Below are 22,113 nucleotides of genomic sequence, written 5' to 3' on the forward strand. Positions count from 1 at the left end.
GACTCTTGTTGGATATTTATTTCAATGCTTACCAACTTAAGTTGCCCACTCTGAATGCGGTCCGTGGTGTCTTCTGAAGACGTCACCACCAGACCCTACCCACATGCACTCTCCCAGCTCCACCCTATTTTAGATAGGGGGCCTTTCTGTGTGGAATTTGCATGTTTTCCCTGTGTCTGCATGGGTTTCCTCCAGGTGCTCCGGTTTCTCCCACAGTCCAAAGACATGCAGTTTTGGCTAATTGGTGGCTATAAATTGTCCATAGGTTTGAATGTGGGTGTGAATGGTTGAGAGGAGAAAACCTCTATAATAATTCAGTAGAAGGCAACGGGAAACCACTACTGTAATAGTCCCTAGATACTTTGATGGCTGAAGCCATCAGAGCAGCCACGTCACTGTAGAGATATGCTGAAATGGATGGCTGGAACCCATATTATTCTGGTCGTTTTCACAGTGAATCCTGAGTGTATTATGGAAACATGAGATGTAAGACATTAATATACATTATCATACACCATTGCAATGTTATGACCTCCAAGTTACTGCACATAATAAACAAATGTCTTCATAAACAGTTGCACAACCATGAGCATTTTCTGCCTCTGCACTTTTGTTCCATTCTGTGTAGGTTATTCATTCACTCATTTGCCATTACAACCAATACATTTAAACATGATACAGTATATATAAAAATAATACACACCTCTATTGTGTGTTTATTGGAAGTTTTCAAGATGGCAGCTGGTGTTTGTCTTTGTCTGGCAGGTGCTGTTCCCTAATACCTTCTAGGGAAATGCTATTCTTATTCAGCAAGACTAAGGAAAAGTTATTATCCTGGCTGCTCTATTTGGTCAATATCAGATCTCAAGAGCTATCACGCATCTTTATTTTGATTCTGTATTTATTGATTGTTATTGTCCTACCTCTGTGGGGAAGCTGGCAGACTGCCTGTTTGTGGTTTTTCCACTTTGTTGAGACATGGAGTGAGTCTGTTCACCTTTCCCATGACTCTCAGAGCTTTTGCATTTTATACTCCACTGTGGTAAACAATGGACAAGCTGCAGTGGCGTGTTGTTGGCCTGGCCATGCTGATGGGACGAGAGCTTCCTCCTCTGGAGATCAGAGGTATGCAACTATGATATGTACTACTCTGTGGGGATCTCCACTTTAACTCTACAACTACAAAGTAGCTCGAGATGACCGCTTCAAAACTACATATAGACCTGGAGATAATCAACATGGCTATTCTACATCTGGCATTTGTGGACCTACCGTACTACAGAACCTGTGTGTAATCACCTTTTTTGTGGTGAAGGATTTGATATTTTTAAGGCACAAGGTAATTTGTTCATAAACTGGACAATGCTCCATACAGATTGCTAATTGCTGATCCTTCAGCTTCTGGAATTCCTTTAACAAATACAACCCCAATTCCAAAAAAGTTGGGACACTGTGTAAAACATAAATGAAACAGAATGTGAAGATTTTCACATCATGGAAGCCCTATATTTCACTGAAAATAGTACAATCCCGATTCCAAAAAAGTTGGGACAAAGTACAAATTGTAAATAAAAACGGAATGCAATGATGTGGAAGTTTCAAAATTATTCAGAATAGAACATAGATGGCATATCAAATGTTTAAAGTGAGAAAATGTATCATTTAAAGAGAAAAATTAGGTGACTTTAAATTTCATGACAACAACACATCTAAAAAAAAGTTGGGACAAGGCCATGTTTACCACTGTGAGACGTCCCCTTTTCTCTTTACAACAGTCTGTAAACATCTGGGGACTGAGGAGACAAGTTGCTCAAGTTTAGGGATAGGAATGTTAACCCATTCTTGTCTAATGTAGGATTCTAGTTGCTCAACTGTCTTAGGTCTTTTTTGTCATATCTTCCATTTTATGATGCGCCAAATGTTTTCTATGGGTGAAAGATCTGAACTGCAGGCTGGCCAGTTCAGTACCCGGACCCTTTTTCTACGCAGCCATGATGCTGTAATTGATGCAGTATGTGGTTTGGCATTGTCATGTTGGAAAATGCAAGGTCTTCCCTGAAAGAGATGTCGTCTGGATGGGAGCATATGTTGCTCTAGAACCTGGATATACCTTTCAGCATTGATGGTGTCTTTCCAGATGTGTAAGCTGCCCATGCCACACGCACTAATGCAACCCCACACCATCAGAGATGCAGGCTTCTGAACTGAGCGCTGATAACAACTTGGGTCGTCCTTCTCCTCTTTAGTCCGAATGACACGGCATCCCTGATTTCCATAAAGGACTTCAAATTTTGATTCGTCTGACCACAGAACAGTTTTCCACTTTGCCACAGTCAATTTTAAATGAGCCTTGGCCCAGAGAAGACATCTGCGCTTCTGGATCATGTTTAGATACGGCTTCTTTGAACTATAGAGTTTTAGCTGGCAACGGCGGATGGCACGGTGATTTGTGTTCACAGATAATGTTGTCTGGAAATATTCCTGAGTCCATTTTGTGATTTCCAATACAGAAGCATGCCTGTATGTGATGCAGTGCCGTCTAAGGGCCCGAAAATCATGGGCACCCAGTATGGTTTTCCGGCCTTGACCCTTACGCACAGAGATTCTTCCAGATTCTCTGAATCTTTTGATGATATTATGCACTGTAGGTGATATGTTCAAACTCTTTGCAATTTTACACTGTCGAACTCCTTTCTGATATTGCTCCACTATTTGTCGGCACAGAATTAGGGGGATTGGTGATCCTCTTCCCATCTTTACTTCTGAGAGCCGCTGCCACTCCAAGATGCTCTTTTTATACCCAGTCATGTTAATGACCTATTGCCAATTGACCTAATGAGTTGCAGTTTGGTCCTCCAGCTGTTCCTTTTTTGTACCTTTAACTTTTCCAGCCTCTTATTGCCCCTGTCCCAACTTTGTTGAGATGTGTTGCTGTCATGAAATTTCAAATGAGCCAATATTTAGCATGAAATTTTAAAATGGCTCACTTTCGACATTTGATATGTTGTCTGTGTTCTATTGTGAATACAATATCAGTTTTTGAGATTTGTAAATTATTGCATTCTGGTTTTATTTACAATTTGTACTTTGTCCCAACTTTTTTGGAATTGGGGTTGTACAAAGACAACATATCAAATGTTGAAACTGAGAAATTTTATTGCTTTTTGAAAAATATTATTTTCATTTTGAATTTGATATCAGCAACATGTTTCAGAAAAGTTGGGATGGGGCAACAAAAACTGAAAAAGTTGTGTAATGCAAAAAAAAAAAAAACTAATTTGGTGAATAGACCCCTTGTACTGACATCACATTTACGTTAGCAACCATCGCTACCCTATACCTGGGGGACAAGTGAACTTTGTTTACATACTGAAGCCAAGCAAAGATGTCCAGCATCTGTTGCTGTTGTCTAAAGAAAACTACAGCTAAAAAAGCTCTACTACCAGATTATTTGGATAATCTTAGTCAGAAAGAAGCAAAGGATAGATATACGTGGAAATTAGAGTTTATGAGTGGTTACGATCCGTACAAAATTCCTCGAAACGATTGGAGTGATGGTGCAGATTTGTGGCCTAGCATTAGCGTTAGCTACATGTTAGAATATACCTCCTTTTTCCCAAAGAGTCCTGACACAGAACAGTTAAAAAAAAAAAACTACAAAAGCAAGAAAACCTTCTTTGTGTAAAGACTTTTTCCCGACATCAGCTTTTGGGAACAGAATGTTGCGGAAGCCAAAGCATTTACTCTCAAAGGACTCCGACCTGAACTGTGGGCTAGACGGTATTCCTGGCCCTCCATGTCTCAACAACCCCAAGGACATCTAGTTACAGAGCGATTTGCACGCCATCATTTATACAATATCTGAAGTGTTACTATTTGTAAAATAACAAAATATCTTGCTCTAGACTTTCAAACAAATATTGTAAGATTATTTTAATTTTATCTAATAGTGGATGGAACAATAATTACAAATGCTAACAGAATCAACACATTCCAGTTGTAGCTATAGTAATATAGCAACTATAATCACCCTTGGAATAATAATTTCAATAAACAGATAGTGTTCAGGCGGCACGGTGGTGTAGTGGTTAGCGCTGTCGCCTCACAGCAAGAAGGTCCGGGTTCGAGCCCCGTGGCCGGCGAGGGCCTTTCTGTGTGGAGTTTGCATGTTCTCCCCGTGTCCGCGTGGGTTTCCTCCGGGTGCTCCGGTTTCCCCCACAGTCCAAAGACATGCAGGTTAGGTTAACTGGTGACTCTAAATTGACCGTAGGTGTGAATGTGAGTGTGAATGGTTGTCTGTGTCTATGTGTTAGCCCTGTGATGACCTGGCGACTTGTCCAGGGTGTACCCCGCCTTTCGCCCGTAGTCAGCTGGGATAGGCTCCAGCTTGTCTGCGACCCTGTAGAACAGGATAAAGCGGCTAGAGATAATGAGATGAGATGAGATAGTGTTCAGTTCACTCTTCATTTATTCTCTGTTCAAAAGGCACAACTGAGTCACACGTTGATGTGTAACGGACAGTAATAATTTTATCCAAAACAGATTTTCATGCCTTAATCGATTTATTTGCATTTCACATGCATGCAGCTGTTGTAAAATTCAGTCTATTTGTGTAGAACACTCTCAAACTGTAGGTTCATTACCACACTCTGACTCCATGCTGGCATTTTGCACAGGACTGGGTTCCTCTGATTAAAAAAAAAAAAAACTCCAGTGCTCTCTGTGCATAATCTTTTCTGTTCTTTCAGGATTTATCATGCATGTCGCTCCTTGTTGGTTTTTTTACTGAGTTATGTCTGAATTCTTTGAAACCATTCTGGGTTTTCCGTGTCAAATAAGGAAGCTATGTCACCTGTAAGAAAATCAAAACTTTCATGAAGAAGCTAACTCGAATGCAAGCAGAAAAAATAAAACAAGATTCTTAAGCAAACTCTTCCATACTCACTTCCAACTTTCTATTCTTTTAAAAATACCCTCATGAATTTCTCTGGAGTTTTCAGGCTTAGCTCCTCTCATCATATTGTCTTTTACCACTCACTTTCTCGTTCTTGAAGTATTTTCTTGATAGTGGGGAGACGGTAATACCTTCTATCTATTTCTCTATTTACACGATTTGAACAACCAAAAGCAGCACAAAAATGAACCATTCTGAAAAAAATTAAGCCTTGCTTACACGAAAGATGGTGTCTGTTTTATTATGACACAAAGAATATTTAAGATGAAAAAACAGAAATCTTGAGTGTACATAGGTATTCACCCCCTTTCATATGAAACCCCTAAATAACAGCTGGTCCAACCAGTTCACTTCATAAGTCACATAATTAGTTGATTAACCCCTTCGGACACAAGGAAAAATGCTATGGAACTTCATGTGTACAGTTGTACACATTATGTCTGTAGGGGTAAAGATCCACCTGTGTGCAATCAAAGGGTCACATAATTTATACATGATGTCTGTATAAATCAACCTGTTCCGGAAGGACCCTGACTCTGCTACACTACTAAGCAAGCAACTTGAAAACCAAGAAGCACTCCAAACAGGTCAGAGACAAAGTTGTGAAGAAGTATGGATCAGGGTTGGGTTATAAAAAATATCCCAAACTTTGAAATTCCCATGGAGCACCATTAAATCCATTATAGCAAAGTGGAAAGAATATGGCACCACTACAGTACAAACCTGACAAGAGAAGGCCGCCCACCAAAACTCACAGACCAGGCAAGGAGGACATTAATCAGAGATGCAACAAAGACTGCAAAGATCCACAGCAGAGATGGGAGTATCTGTCCATAGGACCACTTTAAGCTATAAACTCCACAGAGAGGGGCTTTATGGAAGAGTGGCCAGAAAAAAAGTCATTGCTTAAGAAAACATGTTTGGAGTTTGCCCAACAGTCACTATGTTTATATGCACATAGAGAGAATCGAATTTCTGCCGTTGCTCGACTGAAATCGAAGTTCAAAATGCCATGTATACACCTTAATTCGGCTGAAATTGAACCGAACTTGATTTCTCGGAATCGAGCTACACGACCTAGTTTATGCGATTTCTGCCGAGCTATTTTGTGCATGTATACCCTATCGAGCTAGTTGTCGAGCTACTTCCGGAAGTGACGAGTGACGAAACCACAAGCGGGAAACACAACAGCCTCGGTCGGCATGACAACAGTAGTAGCGAGCAGCATAAGAGGTCAGGAGGAACAAACGAAGAAGAGAAAATGGCGATGTAGAGCTCTCTGAAGTGTGGGTGGAGCACAGAGGACGGCAGGACAAAGCTTCTGGTACTAATAGGCTTTTTATTGTCAGACTTTTCAGTTTAACAGCCTACTTTTATTCTTGAGAGAAAAAAAAACACGCGCGCGCGCTGTGTTCTAGTCCCGGGATGAGCTGTCCCCTCTGCTCTCCCTCTGCCTCCTTAAATAGGGCGCGGTTACTGGGAAGACACACAAACACAGGTTAATTACCGTCAGGTGTAGTGATTCTGCCACTCACCTTCCCTGGCTCCGCCCTCCTGTCACAGACCGGCGCTTGACCACGCCCCCACTGCCACAGGCAAGCAGAAACGTGCACTTCTGGAGCAATGAGGAGACAGAGTTCATGCTCATTCAGCTTAAGGAGTTGAATATATTAAAATTCATGGACGGGAGAAAAACGCGCAATGGAGAACACGGAACTGATAACTTTGTTTACACTCTTGAATAGCTCTTCTTCATGACGACAACCGGAAGTGTACCAACACGATGGGGCGTGTTGTGCCACCTGTGGCTCGGGTGCACAATGCACCTCACACAATAGCCCGATTTCAGTTGTGTGCATGTACAATTGGATTTCTCTGGCACCCTGCTGGGACCTTCAGCTCGATTACCGACAGCAGCTCGATTTGGATGTGCATGTAAACGTAGTCAGTATGTGCCAGATTCCCCAAACACATGGAAGAAGATTCTCTGGTCAAATGAGACTAAAATTGAACATTATGGCCATCATGGGAAATGCCATGTGTGGCGCAAACCAAACACCCTAAGAAACACCATTCCTACAGTGAAGCATGGTGGTGGCAGCATCATGCTGTGGAGATATTTTTCATCTGCAGGGACAGGAAAGCTGGTCAGGATTGAAGGAAAGATGGATGGCACTAAATACAGGGCAGTTCTGGAGGAAAACCTGTTTGAGTCAGCCAGAGGTTTGAGACTGATGAAGGTTCATGTTCCAGCAGGTCAATGACTCTAAACATACTGCTAAAGCTACACTGGAGTGGTTTAAAGGGAAACATTTAAATTTCTTGACATGGCCTTATCAAAACCTAGACCTCAATCCAATTGAGAATCTGTGGCACAACTTGAAGATTGCTGTACACCAAAGCACCCAATCAAACTTGATGGAGTTGGAACAGTTTTACCTTGAGGAATGGGCAAAAATCCCAGTGGCTAGATGTGTTAAGCTAATAGAGACATACCCCAAGAGACTTGCAGCTATAATTGCAGCAAAAGGTGGCTCTACAAAGTGTTGACTTTCGGGGATGAATACCTATGTACACTCCAGATTTGTGTGGTTTTTTTTTTTTCATCTTAATTATTGTTTGTGTCACAATAAAAAAAAATTCTCCTTTAAAGTGGTAGGCATGTTGTATAAATCAAATGGTGCTAACCCCCCCCCCAAAAAAAAAAAAAAAAATCCATTTTAATTCCAGCTTATAATGTAACAAATCAGGACAAATACAAAGGGGATGAATACTTTTGCAAGACATTGTGTGTGTCTTGCACACACACACACACACACACACACACACACACACACACACACACACACACAATATGGTGCTTGAAAGTTTGTGAACCCTTTCGAATTTTCTATATTTCTGCATAAATATGATCTAAAATATCATCAGATTTTCACACAAGTCCTAAAAGTAGATAAAGAGAACCCAGTTAAACAAATGAGACAAAAATATTATACTTGGTCATTTATCTCATCTCATTATCTATAGCCGCTTTATCCTGTTCTACAGGGTCGCAGGCAAGCTGGAGCCTATCCCAGCTGACTATGGGCGAAAGGCGGGGTACACCCTGGACAAGTCGCCAGGTCATCACAGGGCTGACACATACTGTAGACACAGACTACCATTCACACTCACATTCACACCTACGGTCAATTTAGAGTCACCAGTTAACCTAAACTGCATGTCTTTGGACTGTGGGGGAAACCGGAGCACCCGGAGGAAACCCACGTGGACATGGAGAACATGCAAACTCCGCAGAGAAAGGCCCTTGCCAGCCACGGGGCTTGAACCCAGACCTTCTTGCTGTGAGGCGACAGCGCTAACCACTACACCACCATGCCGCTTTGGTCATTTATTTATTGAAGAAAAAGATCCAATATTCCATATCTGTGAGTGGCAAAAGTATGTGAACCTTTGCTTTCAGTATCTGGTGTGACCCCCTTGTGCAGCAATAACTGCAACTAAACATTTCCGGTAACTGTTGATCAGTCCTACACACCGGCTTGGAATTTTTGCCCATTCCTTCGTACAGAACAGCTTCAACTCTGGGACGTTGGTGGGTTTCCTCACATGAACTGCTCACTTCAGGTCCTTCCACAACATTTCGATTGGATTAAGGTCAGGACTTTGACTTGGCCATTCCAAAACATTAACTTTATTCTTCTTTAACCATTCTTTGGTAGAACGACTTGTGTGCTTAGGGTCATTGTCTTGCTGCATGACCCACCTTCTCTTGAGATTCAGTTCATGGACAGATGTCTTGACATTTTCCTTTAGAATTTGCTGGCATAATTCAGAATTCATTGTTCCATCAATGAAGGCAAGCCGTCCTGGCCCAGATGCAACAAAAAAAGACCCAAACCATGATACTACCACCACCATGTATCACAGATGGGATAAGGTTCTTATGCTGGAATGCAGTGTTTTTCTTTCTCCAAACATAATGCTTCTCATTTAAACCAAAAAAATTCTATTTTGGTCTCATCTGCCCACAAAGCATTTTTCCAATAGCCTTCTGGCTTATCCACGTGATCTTTAGCAAACTGCAGACAAGCAGCAATGTTCTTTTTGGAGAGCAGTGGCTTTCTCCTTGCAACCCTGCCCATTTGTTGCACACCATTTGTTGTTCAGTGCAAATGCACACCATTTGTTGTTCAGTGTTCTGCTGATGGTGGACTCATGAACATTAACATTAGCCAATGTGAGAGGCCTTCAGTTGCTTAGAAGTTACCCTGGGGCCCTTTGTGACCTCGCCGACTATTACATGCCTTGCTCTTGGAGTGATCTTTGTTGGTCGACCACTCCTGGGGAGAGTAACAGTGGTCTTGAATTTCCTCCATTTGTACACAATCTGTCTGACTGTGGATTGGTGGAGTCCAAACTCTTTAGAGATGGTTTTGTAACCTTTTCCAGCCTGATGAGCATCAACAACGCTTTTTCTGAAGTCCTCAGAAATCTCCTTTGTTTGTGCCATGATACACTTCCACAAACATTTGTTGTGAAGATCAGACTTTGATAGATCCCTGTTCTTTAAATTAAACAGGGTGCCCACTCACTCCTGATTGTCATCCCATTGATTGAAAACACCTGACTGTAATTTTACCTTCAAATTAACTGCTAATCCTAGAGGTTCACATACTTTTGCCACTCACAGATATGTAATATTGGATCATTTTCCTCAATAAATAAATGACCAAGTATAATATATTTGTCTCATTTGTTTAACTGGGTTCTCTTTATCTACTTTTAGGACTTGTGTGAAAATCTGATGACGTTTATGCAGAAATATAGAAAATTCTAAAGGGTTCACAAACTTTCAAGCACCACTGTGTGTGTGTGTGTGTGTGTGTGTGTGTGTGTGTGTGTGTGTGTGTGTGTGTGTGTGTGTGTGTGTGTAATTTGTAAGGTAATAAAACATAACATTTACTCAAGCACTCTGTCTTGATTATTAAGAGTCCTTCAAAATGTAAAATATATTCTTCACAGAAAAAAGGCAGATGACTCATTTGACACTAATCACTGGACAGCAAGCAGAGTTTGAGGTGGAATTTCATCCTGAGGTACCTCAGAGTTTTGAGGCAACTATGCAGCTGCTGGTAAAAGACAACCAGTATGAAAAGACACTGATCCATCTCCTAGGAGAGGGTTACTGTGACATTATCTCTTTAGACAATATCAGCAGCAAGGTTCCTCAGGACCAGGACAGCACAGAAGGTGAATACAGATTTTGTGTGTCTCAACTTTTACAAAGATTACACGATAATAATTTATAAATGTTGAAAAACTTTGTTCTTCCAGTTCAAACCAGAATCCACTTGCATTGATTGGATTGTCCTTTAGCAGTATTAGCATTTTGAGCTAAAAACAACCAAAAATGCATGCCTTATCTCTAACATTGTTCTCCTCTTCTTTATGATGCACCTACAGCCAGATGTGATATTTTGCACTTCGGAGACTGTCACGTGGGTCGTCTTTACCACAAGACTTTCACCATGACCAACCACAGCAACTCGGTGGCTCTGTACTTTCAGTGGCCTCAATGTGAGCCAAATCTGCATTTCTCACCTCAGATAGGCCACCTCCATGCCAAGTGCACCAAGGAGGTGACCGTAAGCTTCAGCTCAGAGCAGCCCATAGTGTTGAATGCACAGGTGGTGAAGTGTAAACTCTGCCAGATAAACTTTCAGCAGCCTGTGGACCAAGTGCCAGACTGGGATGACCGTCATCGGACTGTCAAGTGGGTGGATGTAGAAAAGCCACTCTCACCTCAGACATCAGCCAAGAAAAAGGTAAGAAGGTAGTGGGAAAGCAGACCATGTTGACTTATAAATATGTAAAATAACCAAGGAAAAAATTATTTCTGTCAAAAATACCCTTGGTGAATGTGTGACATTCTTCATTGGTATGAGAAGTGTCCAGTTATACCAAGGCCCTGTCCACAAGGCAACGGATTCAGGTGAATCTGATAAAATTGTTTATCGTTTCAGCCTGCCATCCACATGGCACCGGCGTTTTGGGTGCCCCAAAACGATATTTTTTGAGAACGGGTTCCAGAGTGGAAAAATCTGGCAACGGCGCTGTTGCGAAGTCGTCTGGATGAGTAGAACGGATTTGTTTACGATGACGTCATAACCACATGACTAGAACAAGCAGCACTCTCGCTGTTTTGTATGAACCACTGCATTGCATTCACTTTTGTATACAGCTTTTCTTTTAAATAAACAAGTAACTGAACCTCATCTCATCATCTCTAGCCGCTTTATCCTTCTGCAGGGTCACAGGCAAGCTGGAGCCTATCCCAGCTGACTACGGGCGAAAGGCGGGGTACACCCTGGACAAGTCGCCAGGTCATCACAGGGCTGACACAGAAACACAGACAACCATTCACACTCACATTCACACCTACGGTCAATTTAGAGTCACCAGTTAACCTAACCTGCATGTCTTTGGACTGTGGGGGAAACCGGAGCACCCGGAGGAAACCCACGCGGACACGGGGAGAACATGCAAACTCCACACAGAAAGGCCCTCGCCGGCCCCGGGGCTCGAACCCAGGACCTTCTTGCTGTGAGGCGACAGCGCTAACCACTACACCACCGTGCCGCCCCAGTAACTGAATCATTTATTGAATTTCTTTTTTTTTATTGGATAAGACTGCTTTTCAAAATGTTCACACACAATATAAAAAGTTATATAAATTATATAAAAATGCTTTTCAAAATGTTCACACACAATAATAAAATTAAGTTATATAAAACTATGCACACTAATAAAACTAATTTGTACGCACAGAAGGCACGATTTCCTCGCGTAGTCACAGCCATCTTCTTGTTGTTGTTGTGTGTTTGTTCCTGTGAGCACTTCACACCGGGTAGAAGAAGGGGTTTATGCGCATGCGTCCTACTTCTTCTATTGTTCTGGTGTCTCCGATGGGACCGTCTTACAGCGCACGTAGAGGTGTGGCATGTGTATTGCATCGTTTTCAGCAAGCGTTGCATTGCCATATGTACCTGATATTTTACTGATCCGTTGCCCATGTGGACGCGATATTTTTTTTAATAAAATCTCGTTGCCGTTGTCGTGTGGATGTAGCCCAAGTTAAGCTTCTTTCCTTCTAAATTCCAGCAATTCTAAGAATCTTCATCGGCAACTCTAATAATGACAGCACTCAAATGAAAGGGCTGATATAAAAGAATTAATTAATGCTAATATCTCATATATCTGTCTCTCACAGCCTGCAAACATAACTTTTTGAAGCCAGCATTTGATACACATGGGAAATATGTAATAGTATTAACTGTTGTTGTGTTCCATTTCTAGGTGGTAGAGACTGATATGGAGCCTGTCCATTCAGTGGTGGAAAACTCGTTTAGAGAGCGAGAACTGAGGATTAGTGCCATGTGTGATTATGCCACATTTGATTGTGATTCTGGACCTATCCATTTTAAAGACACCATGCTTTTTCAAACCAGAGTCTTCCAGTATGTATGATTGAAATTCTGCCTCCATATTTCTGTGATACTTCACCCAAAGTACTTTATTTGAATAAAATTCACTAAAAGCTAAAAACTCTATCTTTTTTTTTTTCATTATTTTGGGGCATTTCTTTAATGCTTCAATGAATGATTGATTATAATGTATGTATGTGATGCCTACAGAATACGGATGGAGAACAAAGGCACTGTGGAACTTGAGTACTCCTGGCAGGTTATGATGGAGACCTTTGGGAAGACTCTGTGCTTTAATAATGGAGGTAATTCTTGAGCCTGCATTGAACAATAGCACAAAAATGAATATATGTAAGCACAAAATCAGCATGTTTGATGTTAGATATTCACTTACTAGTGATAGAAATTTGCTACCTTTGAGAAAATAGTAATTTGCTTAATAACTCATATTATTGGAGTTGAGTCATGACATTGTTAAGTCTGTGCAATTTTATGTGTACAGACATGACCCCTAACTCTACCAAGGGCATTCAGACAGGGCTGAGGCCAGCCAGCAATTTGAAGAACTTGTCCACTCTGCTGTTAGGAGATCCAGAGCTTCCTCCATTCACTGTGGAACCCAGTATGGGGCTTATACCGCCTGGGACCAACCAGATATTTCATATTCACTTCGCCCCTTTAGAAGTAGCTCACTATGAGGCCAGGCTAGTCTGCAGGTCTGCAAATCAAACACAACTGCTTGTTCTTAATTTCCTAATGAAATATATCCTTGTTATGAAATATTGTTTTTTGTTTTGTGGATTTACCTCAATTTCATTTATGTAATGTGATAGGTTAATAACTTGACTTATATCTTTTATCTTTATAATAATAACAATATCAGTAATATTAAAATATGAATATGTTTCATTTATATAGCGCTTTTCACAATCTCAAGGTCATGCTACATTGTTGGGGGGGGGGATTTATGGCTCAGAAGAGGTGCTTCACACAAGTATGCTTACAATGGGTCTCATTTATCAATCTTTTAGTAAAGTTGTGTTTTGTGATAAATGTTTGCAGAACCAAACTTAAAACCTTTCCACTGGATGTACCACACATTCATTTGACTTCTTAGGTGTACATTTACACACACTAAGCAATAGCAGTAGAATATGAAGTTTTTACGAATTTACCAGATTTTCTTGAATGCCAAATTTCTTGTGGAAATGCCTGTGCAAGTGATTTTTTAATAAATCAGTTACTTTCCAGCTCAATAACTGATGCCAGTTGCAACTCGGGCATTAGTAGATATCACCTGGCACTGTGAATGTGTGATTAATATACACCAACTCGTAACAATTATCTCTCGTTCACTATAAAGTATGTCTCTCCATTTCTGATTAATGCTCCAGTACTGGTCAAGATGAAGTTGCATTTATTGCAATCTACATTAACTTCTTGACAGCATTCCCAATCTGAAGGACAATCAGGGTCCTGTGATAGCAGTGAATGGACGCAGTATGATGCCTTACTGCCATTTCCACCTGGAAGACTCGGGATACCTCACTGATAACAGATGGAACCATGAGCTCCCCGGCCCCCAGGAGACTATACCCACAGCCACCCTGGATCCTGACACCAAAGTTATAGAATTCATATCCACAGGGGTTGGCACATCCATCTGCAGGTGATAAATCAGTGTGTGTATATATATATATATATATATATATATATATATATATATATATATAATGTCATTACATATCTCTAGCCGCTTTACCCTTCTACAGGGTTGCAGGCAAGCTGGAGCCTATCCCAGCTGACTATGGGCGAAAGGCGGGGTACACCCTGGACAAGTCGCCAGGTCATCACAGGGCTGACACATAGACACAGACAACCATTCACACTCACATTCACACCTACGGTCAATTTAGAGTCACCGGTTAACCTAAGCTCCGGGAGAGCTTTTCCCAGCTTCCGAGGGAGGCGGGGGACATTGAGTCTGAGTGGACCATGTTCTCTACCTCCATTGTGGACGCAGCTGTTCAGAGCTGTGGCCGCAAGGTCTCCGGTGCCTGTCGTGGCGGCAATCCCCGAACCCGGTGGTGGACACCAGAAGTAAGGGATGCCGTCAAGCTGAAGAAGGAGTCCTATCGGGCCATGTTAACCTCCAGGACTCCCGAGGCAGCTGACGGGTATCGGCAGGCCAGGCGTGCTGCAGCTCGGGCAGTTGCGGAGGCAAAAACTCGGAACTGGGAGGAGTTCGGGGAGGCCATGGAGAAGGACTATCGGTCGGCCTCGAAGAAATTCTGGCAAACCGTCCGGCGCCTCAGGAGGGGGAAGCAGTACTCTGCCAACACTGTTTACGGTGCGGGTGGGGAGCTGTTGACCTCGACTGGGGACATTGTCGGGCGGTGGAAGGAATACTTTGAGGATCTCCTCAATCCCACCGTCATGTCTTCCACTGAGGAGACTGAGGCTGATGACTCAGAGGTGGACTCGTCCATTACCCAAGCCGAAGTCACTGAGGTGGTTTGCAAGCTCCTCGGTGGCAAGGCACCGGGGGTGGATGAGATCCGCCCTGAGTATCTCAAGTCTCTGGATGTTGTGGGGCTGTCTTGGTTGACACGCCTCTGCAACATCGCGTGGCGGTCAGGGACAGTGCCTCTGGAGTGGCAGACTGGGGTGGTGGTCCCTCTTTTTAAGAAAGGGGACCGGAGAGTGTGCCCCAATTATAGGGGAATCACACTTCTCAGCCTCCCAGGGAAGGTTTACTCCAGGGTACTGGAGAGGAGAATTCGACCAATAGTCGAACCTCGGATCCAGGAGGAACAATGCGGTTTTCGTCCTGGTCGCGGAACACTGGACCAGCTCTATACCCTTCATAGGGTGCTCGAGGGTTCATGGGAGTTTGCCCAACCAGTCCACATGTGCTTTGTGGATCTGGAGAAGGCATTCGACCGTGTCCCCCGTAGTATTCTGTGGGGGGTGCTTCGGGAGTATGGGGTTCGGGGCTCTTTGCTAAGGGCTGTCCGGTCCCTGTACGAACGGAGCAGGAGTCTGGTTCGCATTGCCGGCAGTAAGTCAGACCTGTTCCCAGTGCATGTTGGACTCCGGCAGGGCTGCCCTTTGTCACCGGTTCTGTTCATAATTTTTATGGACAGAATTTCTAGGCGCAGCCAGGGGCCAGAAGGAATCCTGTTTGGGAACCACAGGATTTCATCTCTGCTTTTTGCGGATGATGTTGTCCTGTTGGCTTCTTCAAACCAGGACCTTCAGCATGCACTGGGGCGGTTTGCAGTCGAGTGTGAAGCGGCTGGGATGAGAATCAGCACCTCCAAGTCCGAGGCCATGGTTCTCGACCGGAAAAGGGTGGCTTGCCCTCTCCAGGTTGGTGGAGAAGTTCTGCCTCAAGTGGAGGAGTTTAAGTATCTCGGGATCTTGTTCACGAGTGAGGGAAGGATGGAGCGTGAGATCGACAGGCGGATCGGTGCAGCCTCCGCAGTGATGCGGTCGCTTTACCGGTCCGTTGTGGTGAAGAAGGAGCTGAGCCAAAAGGCGAAGCTCTCAATTTACCGGTCGATCTACGTTCCGACTCTCACCTATGGTCATGAGCTTTGGGTAATGACCGAAAGAACAAGATCGCGGATACAAGCGGCCGAAATGAGTTTCCTTCGCAGGGTGGCTGGGCGCTCCCTTAGAGATAGGGTGAGAAGCACAGTCACTCGGGAGGAGCTCGGAGTAGAGCCGCTGCTGCTCCACATCGAGAGGAACCAGCTGAGGTGGCTCGGGCATCTTTTTCGGATGCCTCCTGGACGCCTCCCTGGGGAGGTGTTCCAGGCATGTCCCCCCGGGAGGAGGCCCCGGGGAAGACCCAGGACACGCTGGAGGGACTATGTCTCTCGGCTGGCCTGGGAACGCCTCGGTGTTCTTCCCGAGGAGCTGGCCGAGGTGTCTGGGGAAAGGGAAGTTTGGGCTTCCCTGCTTAGACTGCTGCCTCCGCGACCCGGTCCCGGATAAAGCGGAAGAAGACGAGACGAGACGAGACGGTTAACCTAACCTGCATGTCTTTGGACTGTGGGGCAAACCGGAGCACCTGGAGGAAACCCACACAGACACGGGGAGAACATGCAAACTCCGCACAGAAAGGCCCTCGCCGACCATGGGGCTTGAACCCGGACCTTCTTGCTGTGAGGCGACAGCGCTAACCACTACACCACCGTACCGGCACTAAACATAAACTAACACGGGGATTCGCTCCGTGTACTGCTGTTTGTACTTTTAAATACAGTGCCCGGAGAAGATCCCCGTGTGGGATATATATATATATATATATATATATATATATATATATATATAGTGGTCAGTGGTCATAATTGGTATCTTGTTACAGTAACTGTATTGATAATTTGCATAATTTATTTATTTTACAGGACCTTCACTGTTGTAAACCCTACCAATAAGCCATACTCCTTTTTGTGGAGATGTGAAGACTCTGAGGTTAAACCCTTCAGCTGTGTCACACCAAAGGACTCCATTCAGCCTGGCAAAAAAATGGAGGTATAACAGTTTAAATAACTGCATATTATAATTCAGTCAATGTTTGTATGTACCGTATGTCTGGCTATGCTTAAATTAGCCTCCATTTAATACTTTTTATATTAACCTTGAAAAATCCACTGTCTCAGGTGTCATTTCAATACCATGCCCAAGAGCTGGATTTGGTGGAATCCTTCTGGACCTTCTTAATCCCAGAGCTCAAGTTTTCTGTGCCCTTCCTGCTGGTGGGCACAGTGAAAGATCCAGTGGTGTACATTGATCATGCTCATCTTAATCTAGGCAGTCTACTTATTGGTGAGATTCCAATTGATTACAATTGAGGTTTGGCAGAGGTTAGATACATCCTTAAGTTTTGCAGTATTGAAAAAGTGAACAATGAGCATAACAGGCAGTTCTGTGTTAGAAACAGATGCATGAACAGTATGATCATTATTAAATATAAAATGTAATGCTTTTGCAGTGGATTTAATAAAACATTTGAAATTATTTCAATGCACAAATGAGACAATATGAATAAATTATCAATGGTTTACCAGTTACATACTGCACAGTTGGGGCATAATTGAGACATAGTTTGGGGCAGGGGGCACATTTGCAAGATAAAATTTGCGAGCCATTTTTCCAAAAGTTTGGATTCCTGCATTATTTACTCATAAAATGTGGTCTGATCATCATCCAAGTAATGCCTGAACTAATAACACACAAATTCTACTTTCACATATTATTGAAAACATTGGTTAATCATTCACAATCTTGGCTGGTAAAAATATGTAATCTTGAAATTAATCATTTATATTCGAGGAGTATAAATACTCACTGAAAACAGTAGTGTAAGGAGAAATGGTCTAAAATTCCTACTCACTGTTGTAAAAATCTGATCAGCAAGTACAGAAAACACTTTGTAGATGGTATTGCTGCCAAAGGAGGTTCTACCTGGTGAATCCAAAGGAGGTTCAAACTTCCATCCATCCATTATCTGTAGCCACTTAACCTGTTCTACAGGGTCGCAGGCAAGCTGGAGCCTATCCCAGCTGACTACACCACCATGCCGCCCTAATAACATGGTCCCTTTGTCCATATTCAAACACTATTTTTCAACCATATGGCAAGCCATTGTAGTGTCCTTATACAGTTAATATATTGTACCACAGTAAAACCACCAAGTACTGTACCATAGTTACAATAAACTACCATAGTAAAACTGTGGCAGCATCATTGTTCAATATGTAATATACATATAAAGCACTGGAGTACACTGTAAAGCACTTGGAGTAAAAGCATGGTAAGAGATACTGGTTATGGCTACCACATAGGAACATCAGTCAAACTATGGTGGTATCATAGTAAAGCCAGAAGTAACTAAAGAGAATTTTCATATTATGCACAAATAATAATATGCAATAATATGCACAAACATGTACACATGCAGGTCATGAGGCCCATAAAACTGTGCATGTAGTGAACAGAGAAGACCAACCTTTTCACTTTGCCATCGAGGAGGCCTCTCAGCACTCAAAGTCTTTTAGAGACAGCCTGATACTGAAGCCCTTGCAAGGGACTGTACCCCCCAGAGACAAGTAAGGCCCATTCAACACCATACTTTTGCAAAAGGAAAAACAGTTCAATTAAAAGTAAAAAACAATACTAAATGAGGAGAAAAGTCACAAGGTATGTGCTTGTTGTTTGTCTATCAGGTTCCCAGTGGACATATCCTTCACACCCACACAGGAGGGTGAAGTGACTTTTAACCTCCGCATGCTGATCAGAGGAAAAGTTAAGCCACTCATTATGAACGTGAAGGCCGAAGGCTACAACATGAAAGTCTGTGTCCAATATGAGAGTCCAGAAGGGGCCATGACTGAACTCACTACTGCAGATGGTCATCTTGTGGACTTCAAACAAGTGAGCTTTAATATAAGCTATGAAACAGCATATTTATCTGAAGGTGTATTATGTCACCTTGCGTCTGAGATGCAAAAGAAAAGTTCTAATGCAAAGTCTTGTACATTTCAAAAGATTTTGTACATTTCAAGAGATTCATCTGATTTAATTTTAGTGAAATGTCCTAACTCTATTGTTTTATCAGTTTGTCTTATATTGCAGTACATTCATTCTTTTTTTCTTTTTTTTTTTTGTGGACAGGTGGAGCTGAGTGGTAAGTCCACATGTGCCTTTGTGGTGTCCAACCCAGGGAGGTTCAATGTGGATGTGCAGTATGAGATAACGGGGCCTGAAGAGTTGCAGTGCCACCTGCAGGTGGAGCCCACAACAGCTGTAGTGCCAGTGGGAAAACAGAATCGTTGCGTTCTCAGTTTCTTCCCCCAACAGAAGTGTAACCTCAAAGATATGGGCTTCTCAATCAAGGCAGCCTTTCTGTTTCTTGTTTTCCTCTCTGCTTTTTGCTCTTTGCCTTTTTTTTTTGTACATTATATATAATTTCATATCTGACTTTGCAAGGTTTTATGATTCATGCTTTTGACTCATGCTGCTCTGTAGGTAAAGGATGGCCCAGTTTTCCATTGCAATCTGCTAGGTTTGACAACCAGCCTGGGCCTGGAGTTTTCTTTCCTCAAGTACAACTTTGGAAAGACGTTCATTTACTCTGCTGGCATGGTGCCTGCCACATGTATACTGCTCATCAGCAACAAAGGGAAAAGAGGAATCAGGTAAATGGTGGGGTTCATCATGCATAAACTATAACTCAGTCATTTTTGTGGTTGTTAGTCTTTTAATTCTATGTTTCCTCTTCATTTATTATAGTGTAGACTGTTTATTCTCCAACACCCCTTTTCTGGATGTGAGCTTCAGGCCTGATGTGTTGCCCTCTAGTGGTAGCATGGAGGTGCCTATCACATTCTACCCCCGAGAAGCAATGCGCTACCACGAAAAAGTAGTCTTTCAGATAAATGAGTATTCCACACAGGTAGTGGAGATCATGGGGCAAGGAATTGAGATGAAGGTGAGAAAGAGAAAATTTACAATGCACTGTCAATGCTGCATGTCCACACATTTTTATCTGTTTGGATGATTTTACATAGCATTATCATCAGGCTCTGTTTTTCCTAGATTGATGTAGAGGATCCAAAATTAAAGACTGTGAAGCTTGGAGCTCTGCAGGTGGGCCAGAGGAGCAAGAAGCTCATCCCCTTGATCAACAACAGTCCATCTTCCTTGACCTTCTCCCTCCTCTTCACACCCTTTGCACAGACTCTACTGGACTCTAAGGTAGAACACATACATACACTTGTAAAATTATTATTATTATTATTAAGAAGAAGAACAGACGGGGCGGCACGGTGGTGTAGTGGTTAGCGCTGTCGCCTCACAGCAAGAAGGTCCGGGTTCGAGCCCTGTGGCCGGCGAGGGCCTTTCTGTGCGGAGTTTGCATGTTCTCCCCGTGTCCACGTGGGTTTCCTCCAGGTGCTCCGGTTTCCCCCACAGTCCAAAGACATGCAGGTTAGGTTAACTGGTGACTCTAAATTGACCGTAGGTGTGAATGTGAGTGTGAATGGTTGTCTGTGTCTATGTGTCAGCCCTGTGATGACCTGGCGACTTGTCCAGGGTGTACCCCGCCTTTCGCCCGTAGTCAGCTGGGATAGGCTCCAGCTTGCCTGCGACCCTGTAGAACAGGATAAAGCGGCTAGAGATAATGAGATGAGATGAGAAGAACAGACAGCATGGTGGTGTAGTGGTTGGCACTATCACCCAGAGATGGGACCAAGTCACACATGTGCAAGTCTCAAGTAAGTCCCAAGTCTTTTTTGTCTTGGTCAAGTCAAGTCAAGCCACAGGCTATGTCAAGTCAAGTCAAGTCCTATAATAAGTCAAGACCAAGTCAAGTCACCTTAGGCATATTGGCGTAACTTTAGCAGCAGAATATGAATTTAATAAATTGAAAAGGCAATACATAAGTAAATGTCAGTAAACATCCCTGGCACATGTGCCCAACCTGTTAAATATTTGCATTTTAAATACTCATGTTCTGTAAAATACATCATGGAATAAAACAAAACAGTAATAATGTCACAAAGTTATTTATTGATGGCAAAATTGATTGCAAGATTGAAAGCCAACTAAGTTTCTCACATTGTCATCAGCCAACAAGACAGTCTGGCTAATGTACACGAACACACTTACACGAATTTGTGCTGCTCATGAACGTGTACATGTTCACAAGCTGACCATTAGCTTAACCCTGAAACAGAACAACAGGGTAGGAAGCTGCTTATGTTATTCAGCATCACGACTGCAAAGTGCACAATCAGCTTACTACTACTGATATACAATATCATTAAACTTGACGTAACTACATTGCTTACCAGCATTCACATAAGAATTTCACAATAATAAACTGAATCCCTAGCTACATCTGCAACGGCTAAAATCCTCCTACCCCTCACTCTCGTGGCTAACATTGGCTAACGAGGAGTTTAGTTGCTATCACCAAATAACAACACATTAATAAACTTACTGGGCAGACTGGATCTTCAAATGCCGGACGAAATTGGAGGTCGTGGTCTGGCTGTCAGAAATCGTCACGTTGCAAATCTTGCACTGCGCCGTTCGTCGTTTACCTTCTAGGCAGTAGCCCTTGAAGCCGAAAGTGATTACTCTTGGGATGGCTGACATGATGATATGATGTGAAATCTGTGAACACATCGTGGCATGGGGCGTGGTATATAGCCCATGCAGAGAGCGTGCCTGATGGACAGGGCGGTGACAACGCAACGGCAGTGCAATCAAAATTACTGAAGTATGTGCATATTACATTTTATTTTCACAATAAAAACATGATGGAAATAACACTCAAGTCATCGTGTGTCAAGTCAAGTCCCGAGTCTTAAACTTCCAAGTCCGAGTCAAGTCTCAAGTATTTTCATGTTTTGTCAAGTCACAAGTCATGAAAACAGTGACTCGAGTCGACTCGAGTCCAAGTCCCCAAGTCTCAAGTCCCCACCTCTGCTATCACCTCACAGCAAGAAGGTCCTGGGTTCGAGCCCAGTGGCCGGCGAGGGCCTTCCTGTGTGGAGTTTGCATGTTCTCCCCGTGTCTGCGTGGGTTTCCTCCAGGTGCTACACTTTCCCCCACAGTCCAAAGACATGCAGGTTAGGTTAATTGGTGGCTCTAAAT

At 43.0% G+C, this 22,113-nt stretch overlaps 1 protein-coding gene across 1 annotated transcript in view; it reads left to right on the forward strand.

Annotated features, from left to right (window-relative positions):
• Positions 1-22,113, forward strand: part of hydin (HYDIN axonemal central pair apparatus protein) — a 338,453-nt gene that overhangs the window by 302,358 nt on the left and 13,982 nt on the right. The window contains exons 62-75 of the mRNA XM_060923930.1: positions 9,980-10,207; positions 10,421-10,782; positions 12,314-12,474; positions 12,652-12,746; positions 12,944-13,157; positions 13,889-14,110; positions 16,857-16,983; positions 17,112-17,277; positions 18,413-18,560; positions 18,678-18,885; positions 19,126-19,347; positions 19,480-19,649; positions 19,744-19,942; positions 20,050-20,208. Coding sequence (XP_060779913.1) covers positions 9,980-10,207; positions 10,421-10,782; positions 12,314-12,474; positions 12,652-12,746; positions 12,944-13,157; positions 13,889-14,110; positions 16,857-16,983; positions 17,112-17,277; positions 18,413-18,560; positions 18,678-18,885; positions 19,126-19,347; positions 19,480-19,649; positions 19,744-19,942; positions 20,050-20,208 — 2,681 coding nt within the window. The remainder of the gene's footprint in view (positions 1-9,979; positions 10,208-10,420; positions 10,783-12,313; positions 12,475-12,651; positions 12,747-12,943; positions 13,158-13,888; positions 14,111-16,856; positions 16,984-17,111; positions 17,278-18,412; positions 18,561-18,677; positions 18,886-19,125; positions 19,348-19,479; positions 19,650-19,743; positions 19,943-20,049; positions 20,209-22,113) is intronic.

Source organism: Neoarius graeffei, chromosome 6 (assembly GCF_027579695.1).
Source record: "Neoarius graeffei isolate fNeoGra1 chromosome 6, fNeoGra1.pri, whole genome shotgun sequence".
NCBI classification, from domain to species: Eukaryota; Metazoa; Chordata; class Actinopteri; order Siluriformes; family Ariidae; genus Neoarius; species Neoarius graeffei.